This window comes from Meleagris gallopavo, chromosome 1 (genome assembly GCF_905368555.1).
Source record: "Meleagris gallopavo chromosome 1, MGAL_WU_HG_1.1, whole genome shotgun sequence".
NCBI lineage: Eukaryota > Metazoa > Chordata > Aves > Galliformes > Phasianidae > Meleagris > Meleagris gallopavo.
Window position 1 is genome coordinate 124,314,139 of NC_139404.1, and position 18,098 is coordinate 124,332,236.

An 18,098-nucleotide genomic window follows, 5' to 3' on the forward strand; every position below is an offset into this window, starting at 1 on the left:
CATTTCCTGAATTCTCATAGATAGATACTGCCCAAAGAATTGTGTTCATATTTTGATGAAGGAATTTGGTTACCTTTAAAAAATACAACTTAATTCTCCAGACCAGAAGAAATATTGGGTTCCTGAGTCCAGAAATACATTCTAATCATTTCCCAACTTCAACATGGGTCAACTCTGGAAGAGAGAAACATCTTGCTTTCTCCACTCTGCCACTTCTATGTCTCCTGAGTAGAAGTCCTAATGCTTTACTATGGATCCAGAACTGGATTAGTGGTGTCTGGCTGTCTATTCTAGTTAGTAAATCTTAACATCACCTATCTGTTCCAGTTTTTCATTAGAACAGATTAATTAGATCTCCCTGTATTACAAAAACTTTCTTAAAAAGCCTGTTTGTGAATTTGTTATAAACTCTAGCAACATAATGTCATAGAACAGATGAGAAATGTCACAGAATAGAATCATGAAATAGAATCATAGAACTACTCAGGCAGGAAAAGACCTTAAAGATCATCAAGTCCAACCACAACCTAACCATACTACCCTAAAGACCCTCTGCTAAATCATGTCCCTGAGCATCATATCCAGACCGTTTTTAAACACATCCAGGGATGGTGACTCAACCACTGCCCTGGGGAGCCTATTCCAGTGCTTAACAACCCTTTCTGTAAAGAAGTTTTTCCTGATATCCAACCCAAGCTTACCCTGGTGCAACTTGAGGCCATTTCCCCTCGTTCTGTCATCTGTCACAAGTGAGAAGAGATCAACTCCGCTCTCGCTGTAAGCATCTTTCAGATATTGGAAGAGAGCAATAAGGTCTTCCATCAGACTCCTTTTCCCCAGATTGAACCGTCCCAGTTCCTTCAGTCTCTCCTCGTAAGGCATATTCTCCAAGCCCTTCACAAACCTTGTTGCCCTTCTCTGGACCTGCTCCAGCACCTCCATGTCCTTTCTGTACTGATGTGCCCAAAACTGAAAGCAGGACTCAAGGTGAGGCCCCACCAAGTCCAAGTACAGCAGGAAGATTATTTCCATAGTCCTGCTCATCACACCATTCCTGATACAAGCCAGGATGCCAGTGGCCTTCTTGGAAGGCTCATATTGTCCATCAGTACACCAAGGTCCCTTGCTGTCAGGCAGCTTTCCAGCCACTCCTCCCCAAGCCTGTAGAGTTGTCTGGGGTTGTTGTGACCAAAATGCAGGACTCAACATTTGGCCGTATTTAATTTTATACAATTAACCTTGGCCAGGTCGATCCAGTCTATCCAGGTCCCTCTGTAGTGCCTTTCTACTGTTATCAAAACAGAACTACAATACTGTTTTTGTTAAATAGAACATGAAAATTCATATTTAACAACTAGGATACATCTACTGTTGAATAGCTGCTCATTAAGAAGGGGATCTGTTATGAGAAGACAAAGTGCCAGTGGGTAAACAAATGACATATAACTGTATGGTTAAAAATTGTATTAGAAGACACAAGCATAGAAAAATTTATATTTCCCACTTTGTAAAACTGGATATTATAACATACAAAGTTATTTTGTGCCTTTTGTGTAGCTGTACAAGTGTACAATTATTCATGCGCTCTATCCGTTGTATTGAGGTACTGGATAATCCATTAAAAAACTGTCTGAAGGTACAAGAAAAGAGTGTGGGTGAGGAGGTTTAAACAACCTCCCAAAATTTCTTGCTTTTAGTTTCTCTGCCTCTTTATTTTATGTTCAGCTTCTTTCATTGATATGTAAGCTATAACAGTAGCATACTTCACCTACTAGCTCAACTGCATTCTTTATGAAAACCATGATTGCATGCTCTATAAATAACTTGACAGATATTGCTTTCTGTGTTCGAAGCATAGAAGAAAAAAAGGATGGTAAAATCATGTTCATAAGTCAGTGTTGAAGGTTTCAGGTTCAAAATAGGGACACAATCTCCAAAGATAGAAAAGGGAGCTGTAAATCACATCCCTGTCTTTCATCCTGATCCAATTCTCTCTATGACTGTTATTCACTTCTGGTATTTCTTTGAGATAGAGGAAACATAATTCCACTTAGCAGCTTCACAGTTAAAAATGTTATACAGAGTCAAATTATCAACAAAACCTTTACTAGCTTCCATTAAACTGTGTTCTCAGTCTGTATTTTTGAGATTCTCTACCTTTAGGATGTTAGCCTCAATTCTGTAACATGAGCCCCATTCAGTGTTTCTTGTTTCTTATTTCATTTCAGCACTCTGTTTACGTATCACTCTCATCCAAGTATACAGAGAAGTCACTACGTTCCATATTAGTTTTTGCTTAAACCTTTACTGTGTTCTCAATCCCAATGATGATGACTCCCCACCCACCTCAAGCATGGAGAAAAAAAAACATATCATTTATGTGGTAGATCAAACAAAATGTTGGTTGCCCATTCCATTGCAGACTTTCATATCCTTATAGTCCGGAGAATCTCTGAGATTCTGTTATCTCAAGGTTGTCTGAAGCAAGTTGTGAGCTTTCTCCTACCAGTAGATATTTGCCTATCTCAAGCAAGTATTTCTTTTTCTTCACTGATTAGAGCATTTTGATCACTTTTTTTTTTTTTATTATTAGGATCAATTTTCAGAAGTTCATTACTAACAGAAAAACTTTAAAATTTTGAAAGTGGTAGTATTACTTTTTTGTAAAGTGAATAATACACTAGCATATTTTGTGCTGATAATTTAACTCATGTCATATCAGATGCAAATGAAATCTGTTCAGTAGATAGCAACAAATTTCGAACAACACAGTACTGCTACTACAACAAGCTACATTACACTGAAGTTTTCTATCATGGAATATGCATTATCAAGACATTACTTAAATCTGGCTGATTAAAAAATGATATAGGAATGGCTGCTTAAAATCTGCTTTAAAATCTTGTAAATAATGTTACAAGGAGATTTGCTGTGTACAAAGATGTACTATAGAAAAAGGAAATTGTACTTAAGGAGGATTAGATAGCTCAGGAGGCTTATCAGAGAGTAAACAGGAGTCTTTTATCACTTACCTTTTAAATTCAATCCTGTTCAGTAGTGACTGAAAGTCATTATTGTTTAGTGACATATAAAATGTGTTTGAGTTTTAGCCCAGATCACAACTGGAAAGCATCCACATCATAAACAGCAGAACTACAAATTTCTTTAATCTGCATTCTTATTGACAATTTTCCCAGATCTGACCTGAAGACTTAATGTGCTTCAAGAGCTTAACTATCTTAGCTGAAAAAAACAAAACAAAACAAAACAAAACCAGTCTCTTATGTTAGAGTAAGTGCAGGATGGAAGATGAGAGTGGGAAAATACAATTCATAAAGTACTTAACTGGCTTCATACCTTATTCCTAGAGTTACTAGCTGAACATCTTTAATAATAACACAAGCAACTTAAAAATAAACCTAGACTTCTCGCATATACCAGTATCAATTCGGAAAAGCAAGGTCAAGAAACATGCCAGGTATCACTCTCCAGAACTTCAGTTTCATCTTTTCAGGCTCAGCTAAGATTATGTCACATTCATCATAGCTGGATAAAACAATTTAAGTCTGATTATCTACCATCTATAATATGGTGGTATCGTTCTGCTTTGATTATCTTTTAAATTGACTTTGCACTGTTACAAATGACTACATCAGGTGAAAAATAATGACAAATTAGGCTCATCTTGCAAAGATCTAAGGTACAAGATTTTTTTTCTGGAAAAAAAAAAAAAGAATAGCTAATTCATTGCTTTACAGAAAGTGATGACTGCTTTTTTTCTTTCATTATATTGTTTACTTTGATTTTTTATCACAATTCAGACTTATCAAAAGATTTACAATATATTTCTAGACTGATACTAAGAGAGTGGGATTCCAAATAGGGTTTGAAAGCACACAAACACTTTACTGTCTATTAAAATAAAGCTGTGGTAATTCACAATAACAGACATTAACAATTATATATTAATGAAAAGGCATTGGTTTCAGTTGAAACTTACTGATGCTATGTCTGTTTCTCAGAAGAATAAAAGATAGTACTCTTTCCTAGCATATTAAAGGAAAAAAAAAATAAAAGCATATTAAAAAATCTAAGAATACAATATCAGTGCAAAAAAAAAAAAAATTGAAATAACTACTAAAATGTTCTTAATTACTTTGTAATTAGAAAAATAGGTCAAGGTTAAGAGCCAATAGGCTCATAAGTGTAAAATAACTTTTAAAATGAGAAGGAAAATACTTTTACTAAGAAATAGAAGACACATGACATGCTACTATAAAAGAATACAAAAATTAAGAATTCTTTGGCTGTAAAATTTAGACCCTATGTTTTGTTTTGTGAGTGCTTTAGACTATGATACCTACCCTAGAGCAAGAATTTTACTAAATTGGTTGTGAGCATATTACAGATTTCCATAAATATTTTATGGTTTTCCAGAAATAGCTTTCACATTATTTTTGGAAATGTTCTACTATTACCAATCTATTACTAAAACAGTGGGGTCTGAGAAAAAACACAATAGTCAATTGTACTACATTGGAATAGTCCCCACTTAGAACTCTGATTTACTTCACTTGAGAGTTTAACACAAGTCAAAAATGGAGAAAATGATCAACATTAATGATCACAGAAATTGTATATTATCTGTTAAAATATATACATATAAACATATATACATATATGTATGTGTGTGTATATATACACACACACACACACACATACATTATTTGTATATATATACATTAATCCTGCATTAGTACCCAAGGTTTCAATTACATTAACACTATTGGTTTAAAAATTAGGGACAGTGCTCTCAGTGAAAGACTGATCCAGAACAATGATCCAGGTGTCAAGATTAAGTATTCTACATTAACTACACAGGAAAGGTTACTGAATTCTGTAGTGATAGTTATCCCTTCTGAACCATTTTCCTTACATTACCCTATATTTATCTTTACAATTTTCTAATAGTGATTTAAAAAACAAATAGTCATCAAAATTTGGTGCTTCATTGGAAAGGAAATTAATTAATAAGGTAAATAGGAACTCAGATTATATACAACACCATAAAATTAGGGCCAGAAGAGAAAAAAAAAAAATGATTCAATTCTATTTTATGAATTTCTGCCAAAAACACACACACACACACACATACACACACACACAAAACAAAACAAACAAACAAACAAAAAAACCCACAAAAGAATACTCTTAAGAAAAAGATCAGTCCTTAGATGATTGTTTCCTCCTCTGTGGTTTATTTCTTTGTTTATTTCTAAAGTCCTTTCTTTGCATGTAGACACAAATATTTACTTTGTTCAGCTCTAAAATGGATCAGTATTATAATCCAAATGTGAGATTATTCTTCAATCTCTATTTCTCCCTGATAAATAAATAGGAAGTGAAATCTCTTCGTTTTTTTACTGTTTCCTGGTGTCTTTACTTAAACTCATTCAATTGGAGATTATTAACATGCTAGTGTTCGTCTTACATAAACTCTACAGTAAGGAAAGTTTCTGATTACTGATTTTTCTATGAATTATACTAGCATAAATTTGATTTTGAATAATTCTAGCTATTGAAATATAGTGAGATTTCATTTAAAAAAGCTAGGGTTTACAAGTTCCGTTCTAGATTTCACATCTTAATTTTTGTTTGTCCATCATTAGATATAGCAAGAAAACAGTGCACAATTTAGTAAGGAATTCTTATTTAAGATATAATCAGCATCCTCAATATCTGTAATCACTGTTGTAACATGATGCATTTTGCTTCTGTTTTCTTCAGTGAATAGTTCCTCCAGACTATCTCTTAGAAGTTATTGCCTGATTTGTTTTCAAAATATAAATCGATTTTAGCGAATAGTTTCTTTCCCCTTTTCTTGAACATCTCAGAGAATCACAGAATAGTTAAAGATTGGAACAGACCTCTGGTCCATCACTTCACTCAGACTGGTTGCCCAGCCAATGTCCAGACAGCATCCGAATATCTCCAAGGAGACTTTACATCCTCCCGAAGCTACCTGTGCCAGTGCTCCATAGTAAATAAGTGCTTTCTGATTTTCTGATGGAACCTTCTGTGCTACAGTTTGTGCCCATTTTTTCTGTCAGCAGGCACAGAAAGAGCCTTTCGTCTTTCTTGCCCACTCCTTCAGGTATTTGTAGATATTGATGAAATCCCCCTGTGCCTTCTATTCCCTATGTTGAATAGTCCAGTGTTCTCAGCTTTTCCTCACAGGAGAGATGCTCCAGTCCTGTAAATCACCTTTGCAGACCTCTGCCAGACTTTCTTCAGTAGCTCTAGTATCTCTTTTGTACTGGGGAGATATGGAGCTACTCTCACAATATAGAATTTTACTGAACCTTTTAAGATATCTCAACGACAAGCTTGAAGTAAGAGTAAGACACATTAAGATCCCACTCCTCTTATTCTAATTAAGTAAATCAGATGGCAAAACTTTTGCATCTTGGCATAACTTGATCCTAATACACAATAAAAGAATATGGCAGAGAAGCAGTTAAGTTTTTTTCCAGCTTGCAGGGCATTCTCATAATAAAAACATCCAGCATAGTTCCCTTACAGGAACCTAGCTTGTGCCAGACTACAATTTCTGAGACATTTTTACACTTTAGACATTCACCACTGATTGTTCCACAAAGGATTAAAAACTGGTTAGCAGGCTTACTACTGTAAACAGAACAATAAACAGTCATTTCCAAAAGTGGTGTTGAATTAGTCTGTCTTCATGCAGCTTACATACAAGTCCATAGTGGGCTTCAGAACTCTTCACAGTGCTAACACTAATGAAATTAGTGTTATGCAATTTAGTGTAAAAAAAAAAAAAATATCTGAAAATATCCATTTACTTTCCTATACTGAATTAGAAATGAAGGAATGCAAGAAGAGAGAAAGGAAAAGAAGGATAACACTGTTCATTCACTCATCATTTATTTTTTACATTTTAGACTATAAGATTATTTTATCTACTCTCAGTTGAATTATAATTAATAGCATTAATAAGGTGCTTAGCCTACATTGAAACAAATTTAATGTTATTATCCAGAGAATAACTCTGTAAGGCATGTCGCATACAGTGACATTATGACTGTGAATGGTTTAAACACTGAATTCTGTTAAACACATATCAGCATGTAAAAATACTAAAAATACACAGACCTAAAGCTTATTCAAATACTTTGTATTTACTATTTTTGACATGGACTGTAATCATACTCTTCAATGTTGGTTTAACAAGTCACAAATGTGAAACATTCAATAGAGTATTTTATTTATGCTTTATATTTGTTTTTCACCTCCTAGCATGGAGATTGTCTTTTAATTGAATTATTGCCCAATTAGGTAATTTAATTTAAATAAATAAACAAATAAAAAGGGTGAATTATCTTTCATTTAGGATTCCTAGTCTGAGTGGACTTCTCTGTCTTAATTTTAGAAAAGACATTATTCTCCTTCTTGCGTATGACAGCTAGAGCTTTCTTTCTGATACTAATTGGTCTCTCAAATCAGGGACAATATTTAATTTGTATTTCATGGCCCAATTTGATATAAATTTTCCGTTACTCTCACTTGAGAACCATAACATTGTTTCTGTTGTTCTCCTCCAGGTTTTTGTTCTTTTTTTTTTTTTTCTTCTCTTTTTAGTCATCCATAAAGGATTGATATTTCTCAACACTCAACAAATTGTACACTGAGAATTTCTATTAGAAATGAATTGTAGTTGGTGATTGGTTTCTTGGAAAGTCAAACATTTTTGATGATATACTATAATCATGTTTTCCATACATTCATTATTTATTTATTATGTTTATACTATCTTTAATTAAAGGATTGTGTAGCATATTGCTATATGTGGCCTAGTGTATTCTTATTTATTTTGCAAATTACATTCTTCTGTGCATAAATACTAATTTCTATTTAACAAATAATAATACAACCCTTTGTAGAAAGCTAATCGTTTTCATCTTTTTCAGCTTTTCCAACAGTTTTGTTTAATTCTTCTACTAATGTCTTAAGAAGTACTCCAGGAAATCACGGTTACCGGCATCAATAGTACAGCGAATAAATGTACTTTGTCTGATATAGTTGATTCATTAAGACTGGAATTAGTGGAAGCTAATGGAAATAGTGCTCTCATCAATTTAAAAAAAAAAAAAAAGTCTATGTTATTCCTTCAGTCTCTATTAGAATGTCAGACATAACCTTCTTTCATCATATTAATAATAGAGGAAAAAATAGCAGAGAAACTAAATACATTTGCTGCCTCCCAGAGCCAATATGCAATCTGTCCAAAGAGGAGTCTTATAAGACATATACCAACACCAAATAGCCAGATCCTCGGCTGAGACAAAATTTGGCGTTTGTACACTAGTTTAAATTAGCCAAGAATCTGTTTTCTAATGGTCTAGCCCTGCTAGCTCTGATGCTTCTATAATAAAGGACAATGCTAGAAGAAACTTATGTTTCTCTTCTCTTGACTTTTTCCAAAATTTCTATGCTATCACTACCAGATTTTTATATCTGATTTATCTCAATCATTCAAAGTCATATTTTGGTGTCCTGCAGTTTGAAACAGTTTGTGTGACACATCTCCTACAAGCCTGTGGTTACTCTGGCTTTCAATCTGCTATCATCTCTGCACCATTAGATAGTCTGAAACAGGAGATGGCAGCTGCCTACGTTTCCAGTGTGTTTAAACTCCAGAGCCACTCTCCTGAAGGGGGCAGCAAAACCCAAAGACAGAAAATGATCAATTGGGCTAGAACATCCTTGTTAATATGGAATAGAAAAAGAAATAGAAAAATCAAACCCAGGCAGTGAAACAAGCTTACCACAGAGACAAGGCAAACCAAGATGACAGGACTCATGAATATCCTTATGAAGTGCAAGCACCTGATTTACTAAATTCAGGTTGGCACTGACGGAAGTGATAAAGTATGTAATACACATTGAATTAAATCCTCTTTCTCTTTACAAAATCAGACACAGAAAAGAGCTTTTTTTTTTTCTACTTAATTCATTTACCCCACAAACTGAAAGCCATTCCTTCCAAATGCATACAGTTTCTCATAAGGTTTTTCCCAAATTGTTTATTTCTGCAAGTATTGTACTAAATAAACTACAAGTCATTAAACGTACTTTGTCTTTGGTCCTCTCACTGCTGCGACTAGAATTCTTGATGCAAAAGATGCAGAGGAATATACACAAGGTTTATCCACACACATGCTTGCATAGTTTAAAAATATGAGGGCTACTCTAAAATCAGTGCCTCTTAATTTATTATGTTGGCCTACATCAGAGGCAGATGGTGGCATGGCAGTAAAGGTTAAACCTTCCCACCAATCTTCTACTACATTTTGTTTCTGTGTGACAGATGGCAGCAGAGGGACAGTCTGACAAAATGGCATCTGACATGGAAGTGCATGTAAAGCAAAGGGTGGAATTTAATTCCTCCATGCAGAAAAAATGGCATCCACTGATATTATTCAACACTTGCTGAGCATTTATGAACACCAAACAGTGAATGTGAGCACAATGAGAAGGAGGGTGGTGCATTTCAGAAGTGGTTACAGCTATATGAAAGATTAGCCAAGTTCCAGATGGCCATGCAGATTTTTATAAGCATGGCATGCATGCTCTTGTTCGTCACTGGCAAAAGTGCATAGTTAATGGTGGCTTGTAGATGTGAATTTGTTCTATCAAGTAGAGTTATTTTATTCTTTGTATCTGTTGTAGTTTCCATGGAAATAAATAGGAGGCATTACTTTCAGAGCACTCTACATCCGTATGCACCAAAGCTGAATTCATGAACAAGGAAACACCATTTTCGTGAAGAAAGTCCACACTGATTTACTGTTATAGTCAAAGAGAGTTTTCTAAGACATAACAAATTTCATCACAAAGTAGTTACTATATCTTACCTGTTTTTTTCCCCCTAACTATTAGAGTCAATTATGTGCAACATACTACAGATATCTAAATTCCAGAATTCTATGTTTGATGGACATGCATGAATTACCTTCACTGATACTAAACTAAGATCAACATACCTACACTCCAATCCATTTCCTCCACAGCATCTCCATATAATCCATGCCTGCTTTTTCCTCTGAACATTTTTGAAGCGTATAGAGCAGTATGGACATGAAGATAAGACAGGACAAGAAGAAATGGTGCATTATAGTTCCTGTGGAAAAAGAAAAACAAAACAAATAACTACAACAATAAAAAACTAGATTTAGTCTATTTTATAAAAAAAATTTGAAGCAGAATTCTTTTGGCAGTGGAGCTCAAAAAACCCCAAAATGAATACAAAGTAGGATGAAGTATCTGATTACAGGGTAAATCCTGAACACACAGCCAGTAAAAATTTCAATTAAGTGCACACTGAATTGAATGCATTAAAATAAATAAATAAATAAATAAATAAATAAAATTAATCAATTACTGTTTACTATCTCTGTAGAAAGAGATTTTATTTAAAGCCAGGAATCTAGCAGATTCTGGCTACAAGAATCTATTAGTTTTAGAAGTATATGTTTAAGAGCCCTAATGCAACTTCTGTTCAGGAACATACCCATTTAGGACAATATACGTATGGAAGGTAATAAACTAACTAGACTATTGTAAGAACCTGGGCCAATACCATAATATCAGACTGTATCAAACCAAATATACTAGCACTTTCTCCTTTATCCAGACTAAGGTTTATGACAAAATCTTCTCCTGTTATTTAATGAGGTATTTTTATGCATATGATTAGCATGTAACAGTAGAAATACACTGCATTTTTATAAGCTGCATCAAGGCATAAATAATTTTAAAATGCATATTAATACAAAGGAATAGTTCTCCTCTCACTGTAATAAAGTCTCCATTGTTTTAATTCTACTTCTTGAACTGAGATGAAAGAGTGCAATAAACAGACTCCGTAAATTTTGCTGTTCATGTGATACGTCAACATGATATTTACGATCAGTTCCAGCAGGCTGTGAAAGAAAAGCTCAAATAAGAATATTTCTTTATGCATTATTTATAGAACTTTACTTTAAAGTGTGCAGTACTAGCTGAATTTACTACTATATGCTCTAACAACATTTGTAATACATTACACATGCCATAAATTTCAGTTGAATCACAAGAGCACTACCCAGAGAACTTGCCTGGATCTCACCTTAAGACACTCAGCTAATTATTAAGCATTTTGGGGGTTTTTACTGTATTTTCCCTTGTCATTTCTGTGGTAGATAATATATATGATACATGCCAACATCAAAGGAAAACTAGATATTTCCTCTCGCAGTTAATTCATCCATCTTGAAAGGGATGGAGGAACAATCCAGATATGCACATGCAAATTATTCATTTAAAAAATACGTATTCTGATCTATCAACAAAGTATTTTCATAAAAGAGATTCATATGACATCAATATTCTACTAACAAGGAAAAATAATAAATATAGTATATTTTGATCTATTTGTCTACTCTCATGGATTGGATCTGTTCTGACTGAAGTTACATGGTTAAAACTTTCTTATTGACACAGGCAGCAATGAATAAACATAAAAAGGCAAAATTTTATCTAGATTATTCATTGGATAACAGTGTTTCTGACTGGGAAGTTTTCTCAATAGATATATCTCCTTTTTTAAAAAGTGGTCAAGTAATCACAGAATAAATAGAGTATTTATCATGTTGGAAATTGAAAAGGAATATTTGAGTTCCCTTCAGATAACTTTTCATATATCCTTTATGATCTCAGTACTGATAAACTTATTATAAAGTAGAGATTCCCAAAAATAAAAATATAATATTTCTCATAAAATTTATATTTACCATGAGGTTTGTATTTATTGTTATTTGGTAGGTCATATGTGTGAGAAACTTTCATTACAGTAGCAAAAATAATATAGGAGGCTTCTGAGTCAATTAAAAAGACTGAAAATGTCAGCATTTCAAATAAAAAAGATGTATACTTATAAATTTAATGTTTATTATGTATCTTAATCTAACACTGACCCTTCATTAAAGAACATTTCTCCAAGGCAGCTGTTTCTGCTGTTTTTTACAATCTGTATTCTTTTACTGCATCTTTATCTTCAGCTTTTTCCTAAATCACAGTTCATTGAATTGAGTGCAATACATAAATTTTAGGGTGGAATACCACAAAAAAGTATACTTTTTACTTGTAACAGTGCAGGCATGATTTACTTTTCATGCAAACTGTCTTGTTCTGATTTCACAGATAGTGTATACTCGTAAATGTATATCTGTATTGCTAAAGTACTTATTTTCAAGACACAGCAATTCTTTTCTTTAACAGAACTGATATAAAGATCAAACTTCCATAAAAGGCATCCAATCAATGACTAAAATAGAGGGGCACTAAATCATTTTCTCCTTTGCAATCCAAATTGACAGGTTCTGATTGACAACTCACTGTCAGCTGGAGAAGTGTCTCACCTCTTAATATCCTATAAAAGATCACAGGCAGCTATTTATCTCCTGCCAAAACTCCTTGAGGAGAATTATAAAAGACTACTTTTAATATGACCTTGAAATGGAATGATAATATTAGCTAGTAGGTAGGAGAGATATTTGACAATAACAACTTCATTCTCCTGAATCACTTCAGTAAACAGCTCCTTCAAAGATGTGTCATCACTATCTTTTACACACTTCAGACGCAGGGAACTTCAGCTTCTAAAGATCTGAGGTTCACTTACCCAAATCTAGCAAGCAATTTTTATCCAAACACAAATCACATTCTTTTCAATCTACTGAATAGCAAGATAAATTACATGGATCCAACACATGACATTCCTTAGAGTATACCTACCTGACACTGAAAACACCTAAATGCATCACATTGCTGGTAACACCACTGCACTATATAAATTCTGCTTATTTACTGTGAGGAATCTTTGCGTTATCCAAATATTTAATTCAGGCTTGAACTATTAAAAAAAAAAAAAAAAACAGCTTTAATATGAGATCACCCTTCACCTAACAGGTCCTTAGCTCTTTTGTTGTTGTTATTTCGTTTCAAGTATTTGCTGAACTAAAAGCTCCCTGGATACTTCTGTTTGTCTTCCCAAGCACTGATGTTCATCCAAAACCACTGTGGCAGAGCAATAGGCAAGGTTTGGTATTTGTAGGCTTGTGGCTGTCAAATCAGAGGGACATTTTCTGCATGATTTAATTCTGGACACTAAGTGGGAACATGACATGACAGGGCTTAGTTTTACTTGCCCACGATGAACTCTGTATTAATCTTTAATAAGATGAACAGGTACTATCTTTCTGAACAAAAAAATTTCTGGTAATGTGAAATTCCATCCCAAAATACATGAATTTTTAAGCTACAGATCCTATAGTGATGAAAGTATTCACAGCAGCTATGAAAGTAGATATACCTAGCTTTGCCTGAAAATCATAAGATGAACGCTTTGGGTTGGAAGAGACCTTAAAGTTCATCCAATTTCACGCCCCCTGCTACGGCAGGGTTGCTACCTAGATCTGGCAGCTCAGTGCCCCATCTAACCTGGCCTTGAACACTTCTAGGGATGGGGCATTCATAGTTTCTTTGGGCAGCTAGTGTCTGTGCCTCACCACCCTCTGAGTAAAAACTTTCCTCTGAACAGCTAATCTAAATTTAATCTCTTTCTGTTTAAAACCATTCTCCTTTGTACTATCACTATCAGACCATATAAAATGTCACTTTCCACCTTGTTTATAAGCTCCCTTTAAGAACTGGAAGGTCACAATGAGGTTTCCCCGGAGCTTTCTGATCTCCAGGCTGAACAAGCTCAGCTCCCTCAGCCCTCCATCAAAGGAGAAGTTCTCCAGATCTCTGATAATCTTCTTTGCACTCTTCAGGAAACACTTCAATGGTTCCATGTCTTTCTTGTGCTTCATGCATACTGAGCTAGACAAACACTATGCTTTATTAAAATGTGGTTGATTTCAGTACAACATGCCAACTGCCTGATATTAACACCTAGTGACACATGGAAAAATTCCAAACAAGTCTGCTAGAGTAGATGAAAATAAATCTAGATACATGACAGTCTTTCAAGCACTGAAATAGAATAGATAAGTAGTTAAAAAAAAATAATAACTACACAAATTTTGAACATTATGGCTATGTAATCTATGACTGGAAAAAAAATCTGCATGAAAATTTCTCAATATCATCTTTACTATTAAAACAAAATACCACCTTCACTTTAAAAACAAAACGTTATTAATTGTCATCAGCTATCTGAATTTGTTAAGAGAGAGATTCTATAACATAGAGTAATACTTCTGTCTTACTGGTTTCTAAGATGTTAAAAAAAAAAAAAGGTCTGGCATTTTCTAATTTGGATTGTCTGTGCCGCTGGTAATCTATTAAAGGATATGCTGAAAAGACATGAGTGACAACCACACTGAACTTAGAATGAAATAATTAGCATCCATTTGACTTTCAGATATACTGTAATGTCTGGAGACTGTTCTGGTATGTTTAAAATATGTACATGCACTTGCTTATGGGGAAAAGTAAAATTAGAATTAACATACCAGTGAGCTGACCTGCCCACTTACAATTAGAGTGAGCAATTAAATTTGTATTTGTTTGCATACATCAGATCTTTCACATGCAATTGTATATATTCTTCTGCAGTGTCATTTCCAAATGTTCAATATTGTATTTACTTTCTCTCTACCTATGAGCAAATAAAAAGAGTAATAAACATATAGTAGACCGAGAAAGAAAAAATACTATGTCACCTTTCCAAAAAACAGAGTGAAGAAGAGTAAGCAAAACAAAGCATAGCTATTCTGTGAGCAAATTCTAAGGATTGAAAAATATCAAAACTGATGACTAGATATAAATAGATAGATAGATAGATAGATAGATATAAAGAAGTCATAAAGTTGACAGTATGATAGAAATAATTAGAAAATAGAATAATTTCAAGAAAATCCATTGCCTGAACTTACAAAGACAGGTAATAGGTATAATAAACTTACATAGATAAAATATCTATTTTATGTTGTGTGTTGTCTTTTTAATGCACATAACTACATATATATATACACATATAAAACTGCATGCGTACATATCTGCTGTTAAAACCCTTTTGTTTCTTGATTGCCATTGCCCTACAAATGGTCAAAGTCAGTAGATAAGTCACAAAAGCAATGGTCTATGGATACACTGACATAATGTCAGAACTAGTGTGTCAAAGCAAATATTGATTTTGTTGCTCACAATATTATATGGGGCAGATCAGTTCAGCATATATTAATCTAATCATACTTTTCCCCAGGAGCAAGTTTTATGACCATATACTTACATACGAAATCACTACAGGGCACAATTAAGATTGCTTGGGTGCTCTAACAGCTTCTCAACACCCTAATATGTTTGGATATATTTTTTTAATTTAGCTTTGACTCTAAACTGTCTGGGTTATAATTCTCAATACAATTGCAGAATTCCTGTAATGAAGTTTATTGTAAATTACTAATATATGCTATTAACTTTCACTTCAATTTTAAATAACTGTTGTCCAGTTGTCCAGAAATGACTCTGAGAACGGAGGCCAAGTGCTAGCTGATGTAAAGCCTCAACCTCCAGCTGAGTCAACAGAGCTGTGCTGACACAGACTATATTTTGTTTAGCTGGCTTTATACGTTGACTAAGTTATGTTTTGTGTGCATTATGAGAATGAATAAATAGCGTTACCACTTTTTTAGTGTTCATTCTCAATCTTGAATTCCCATGTTTTGGAGCTATCATTTTACTGAGAATGTGTTGAAAGAAATGTATAATTCAGAGATCTCCAAAACACTGTGAATTACTACAGCAAATTAATACACTTATGCAAAAAGGCAGAATCTCCCTGTACATACATATAAAAAGAGACATTTTAAACCACCAAAAGCTTGGTCACTAGCTCTCAAAAACTTCCACAGGTGTGTACATGTGTTCTTGTGTGCATTTACAATAAACAAGTATTACATTGTTAAACTAATTAGAATCCAAATGAGAAAGTATATTTATCTATCACTGTTAACAAGAGGAAATAATGATGCTTTAGTTTAATTTTATTTACTCATGAGAGTTAAAGAAATCTGATTTAAAAGACATTTTCTTTTTGGCATTCTGAGTAGAGCTAGCCAAATCAAATATTTATAATGAATGAAATGACAGAAAAATTGCAGTAGATCAAGACTTTAACAGGCATTGTTTTTTGCTAATAATATTGCTGACTACCACATCCCATCCTTAAGTTCATAAAAATTAGCCCTTGATTCTTTGGTTTAAGTTTGCATTCAGCAATGATATCATGTGAATGTATTCACAGTTCCTACTTGGTGCAGTTTTCATCATTTAATGGATGCACCAAAACAATGATGAAGAGCAGTTTCTCATTCCAGAAAATGTATAAATTACAACTCCACATTTTGCTTTCATACAACTAAGTCACATTACAAAATACTTTTCATATTTTTAGTTACCTGAAATTCCGAATAATGAAAGTCCTAAAAAGTGTTAGAAATTTAATATATGTATTTTTTAACATTTTTATTCTGAAATAAATAAACGTAAAAAGTTTGTAATTTTTATAGAGGAATTAATGACATACTGTTGGAAAAAAAAAAAATAGAGATTAAGACAAAGTAGAAAGTGATGGCTTTCCTCAACACATAAATACTCTTTGTTGTAAAACTGTCACTTGACAGTGATTAATTTTAGTCATGCTTTAAAGAAAAAAGTGGTAATCTACTTTTTAGGAAGCAATGTCATTGTAAATTGCCATCATTAACTCAAACCACAGCTAGAAACCTACCTTTCTATAAACCGTACAGCTTCTGTTGTCAGCCTCTGAGTAAGATTCTCATAGGATAATGGCTGCTGGATTATCTGATGGTCCCTCATTAAAAAGCAGTTCAGGTGTCGGAAATGATAAAAGAAAAAAATCAAAACCGCAAGTGAAATACAGGTTATTAACAGACAGATGCCCAGTGCTTGGAAAGGTACTTTGAAGAAGCCAGTACAATACACTACTGCCAATGAGACCACGGTGACTCCAAGGATTTGGATTAGGATGACAAGGTACCTCTGAACCCCTTTTAAAAACACGCTGCCTTGGCCAGGCTTGCAGTCTCTAAGGTTGGTCACAGTAAGCCCATAAAAGTAATCAAATCCATGACTGAGAGGGTGGTGACAGAAGTCATTACTGCTTTCACAGTTCATCCCAAGATGCCACTTTCCTACAAAGAGAGGAGAACAGTAAGTACTTTTGTAGTTAAATAATCAAACTTGCACTGTGAGCTATTCCAAATATGAAACTGTCACTACCTAATACTGCCCCAGCATTTATTGTGTGGATTCCTATTTTCTATATAACTCTCTTTACACATTCATCAAATAATTTGTTTCATATCTGTTCCTCTTTTTAGCTGGAATTAGTTTGGTACCGCTCTTGATGGAGACCATTAAATTCTGAGTGGGCCAGCAGGTCACTGAAGAGCAGAAGAGCTCTAACACATATTCAGCTTTGAAAATGAAGCCTTTGTGCATGTGTAGTTAAGTAATAGAATAAAAATAACACTGGTTTGTAGTGGCTGCTGCTTTCTGAGGAAGAAAGAATGCAGAGTTATGAAATACCTTATCTGGCAAATCACTCATATTTGACTACTTAAAGAAAATAGAAAAAGACAGTAGCAGGAAATAAAAACAATAATGAAATTACTAAAGCATTTATTATTTAAATAAATACCAATTCTCTTAAATTGCATTGTTCCTCACTGTATATATGTATTTATATATGTATATTTTATATGGATATATGAAAAGTAACTCATAATTAGCAAATTGCTACAAAATACTACAGCTCACATCAGTTTGAGTAGGAGATTATTCTAATTCTGCAGTAATGTTGGACACAGACACAAAAAAATAGTGGAAACAGTGAATTTGATTTGCATTATAGTGATATAATCTATATTTGTGCAGATTAAAGTAAGTATTTAGTTAATTCTTTCTATGACTCGAGGATAACCTGTTATCATATTCTTTTGCAT

The 18,098-nt window shown here is 33.7% G+C and overlaps 1 protein-coding gene across 3 annotated transcripts in view; it reads right to left on the minus strand.

Moving 5' to 3' along the window:
- STS (steroid sulfatase) overlaps positions 1-18,098 on the minus strand; it is a 111,061-nt gene that overhangs the window by 63,498 nt on the left and 29,465 nt on the right. For all 3 annotated transcript variants that reach the window (XM_085212728.1, XM_085212710.1, XM_085212720.1), the window contains 2 exons: positions 16,862-17,285; positions 10,068-10,204 (listed from right to left, as the gene is read on the minus strand). In XM_085212728.1, coding sequence (XP_085068854.1) covers positions 10,068-10,204; positions 16,862-17,285 — 561 coding nt within the window. The remainder of the gene's footprint in view (positions 1-10,067; positions 10,205-16,861; positions 17,286-18,098) is intronic.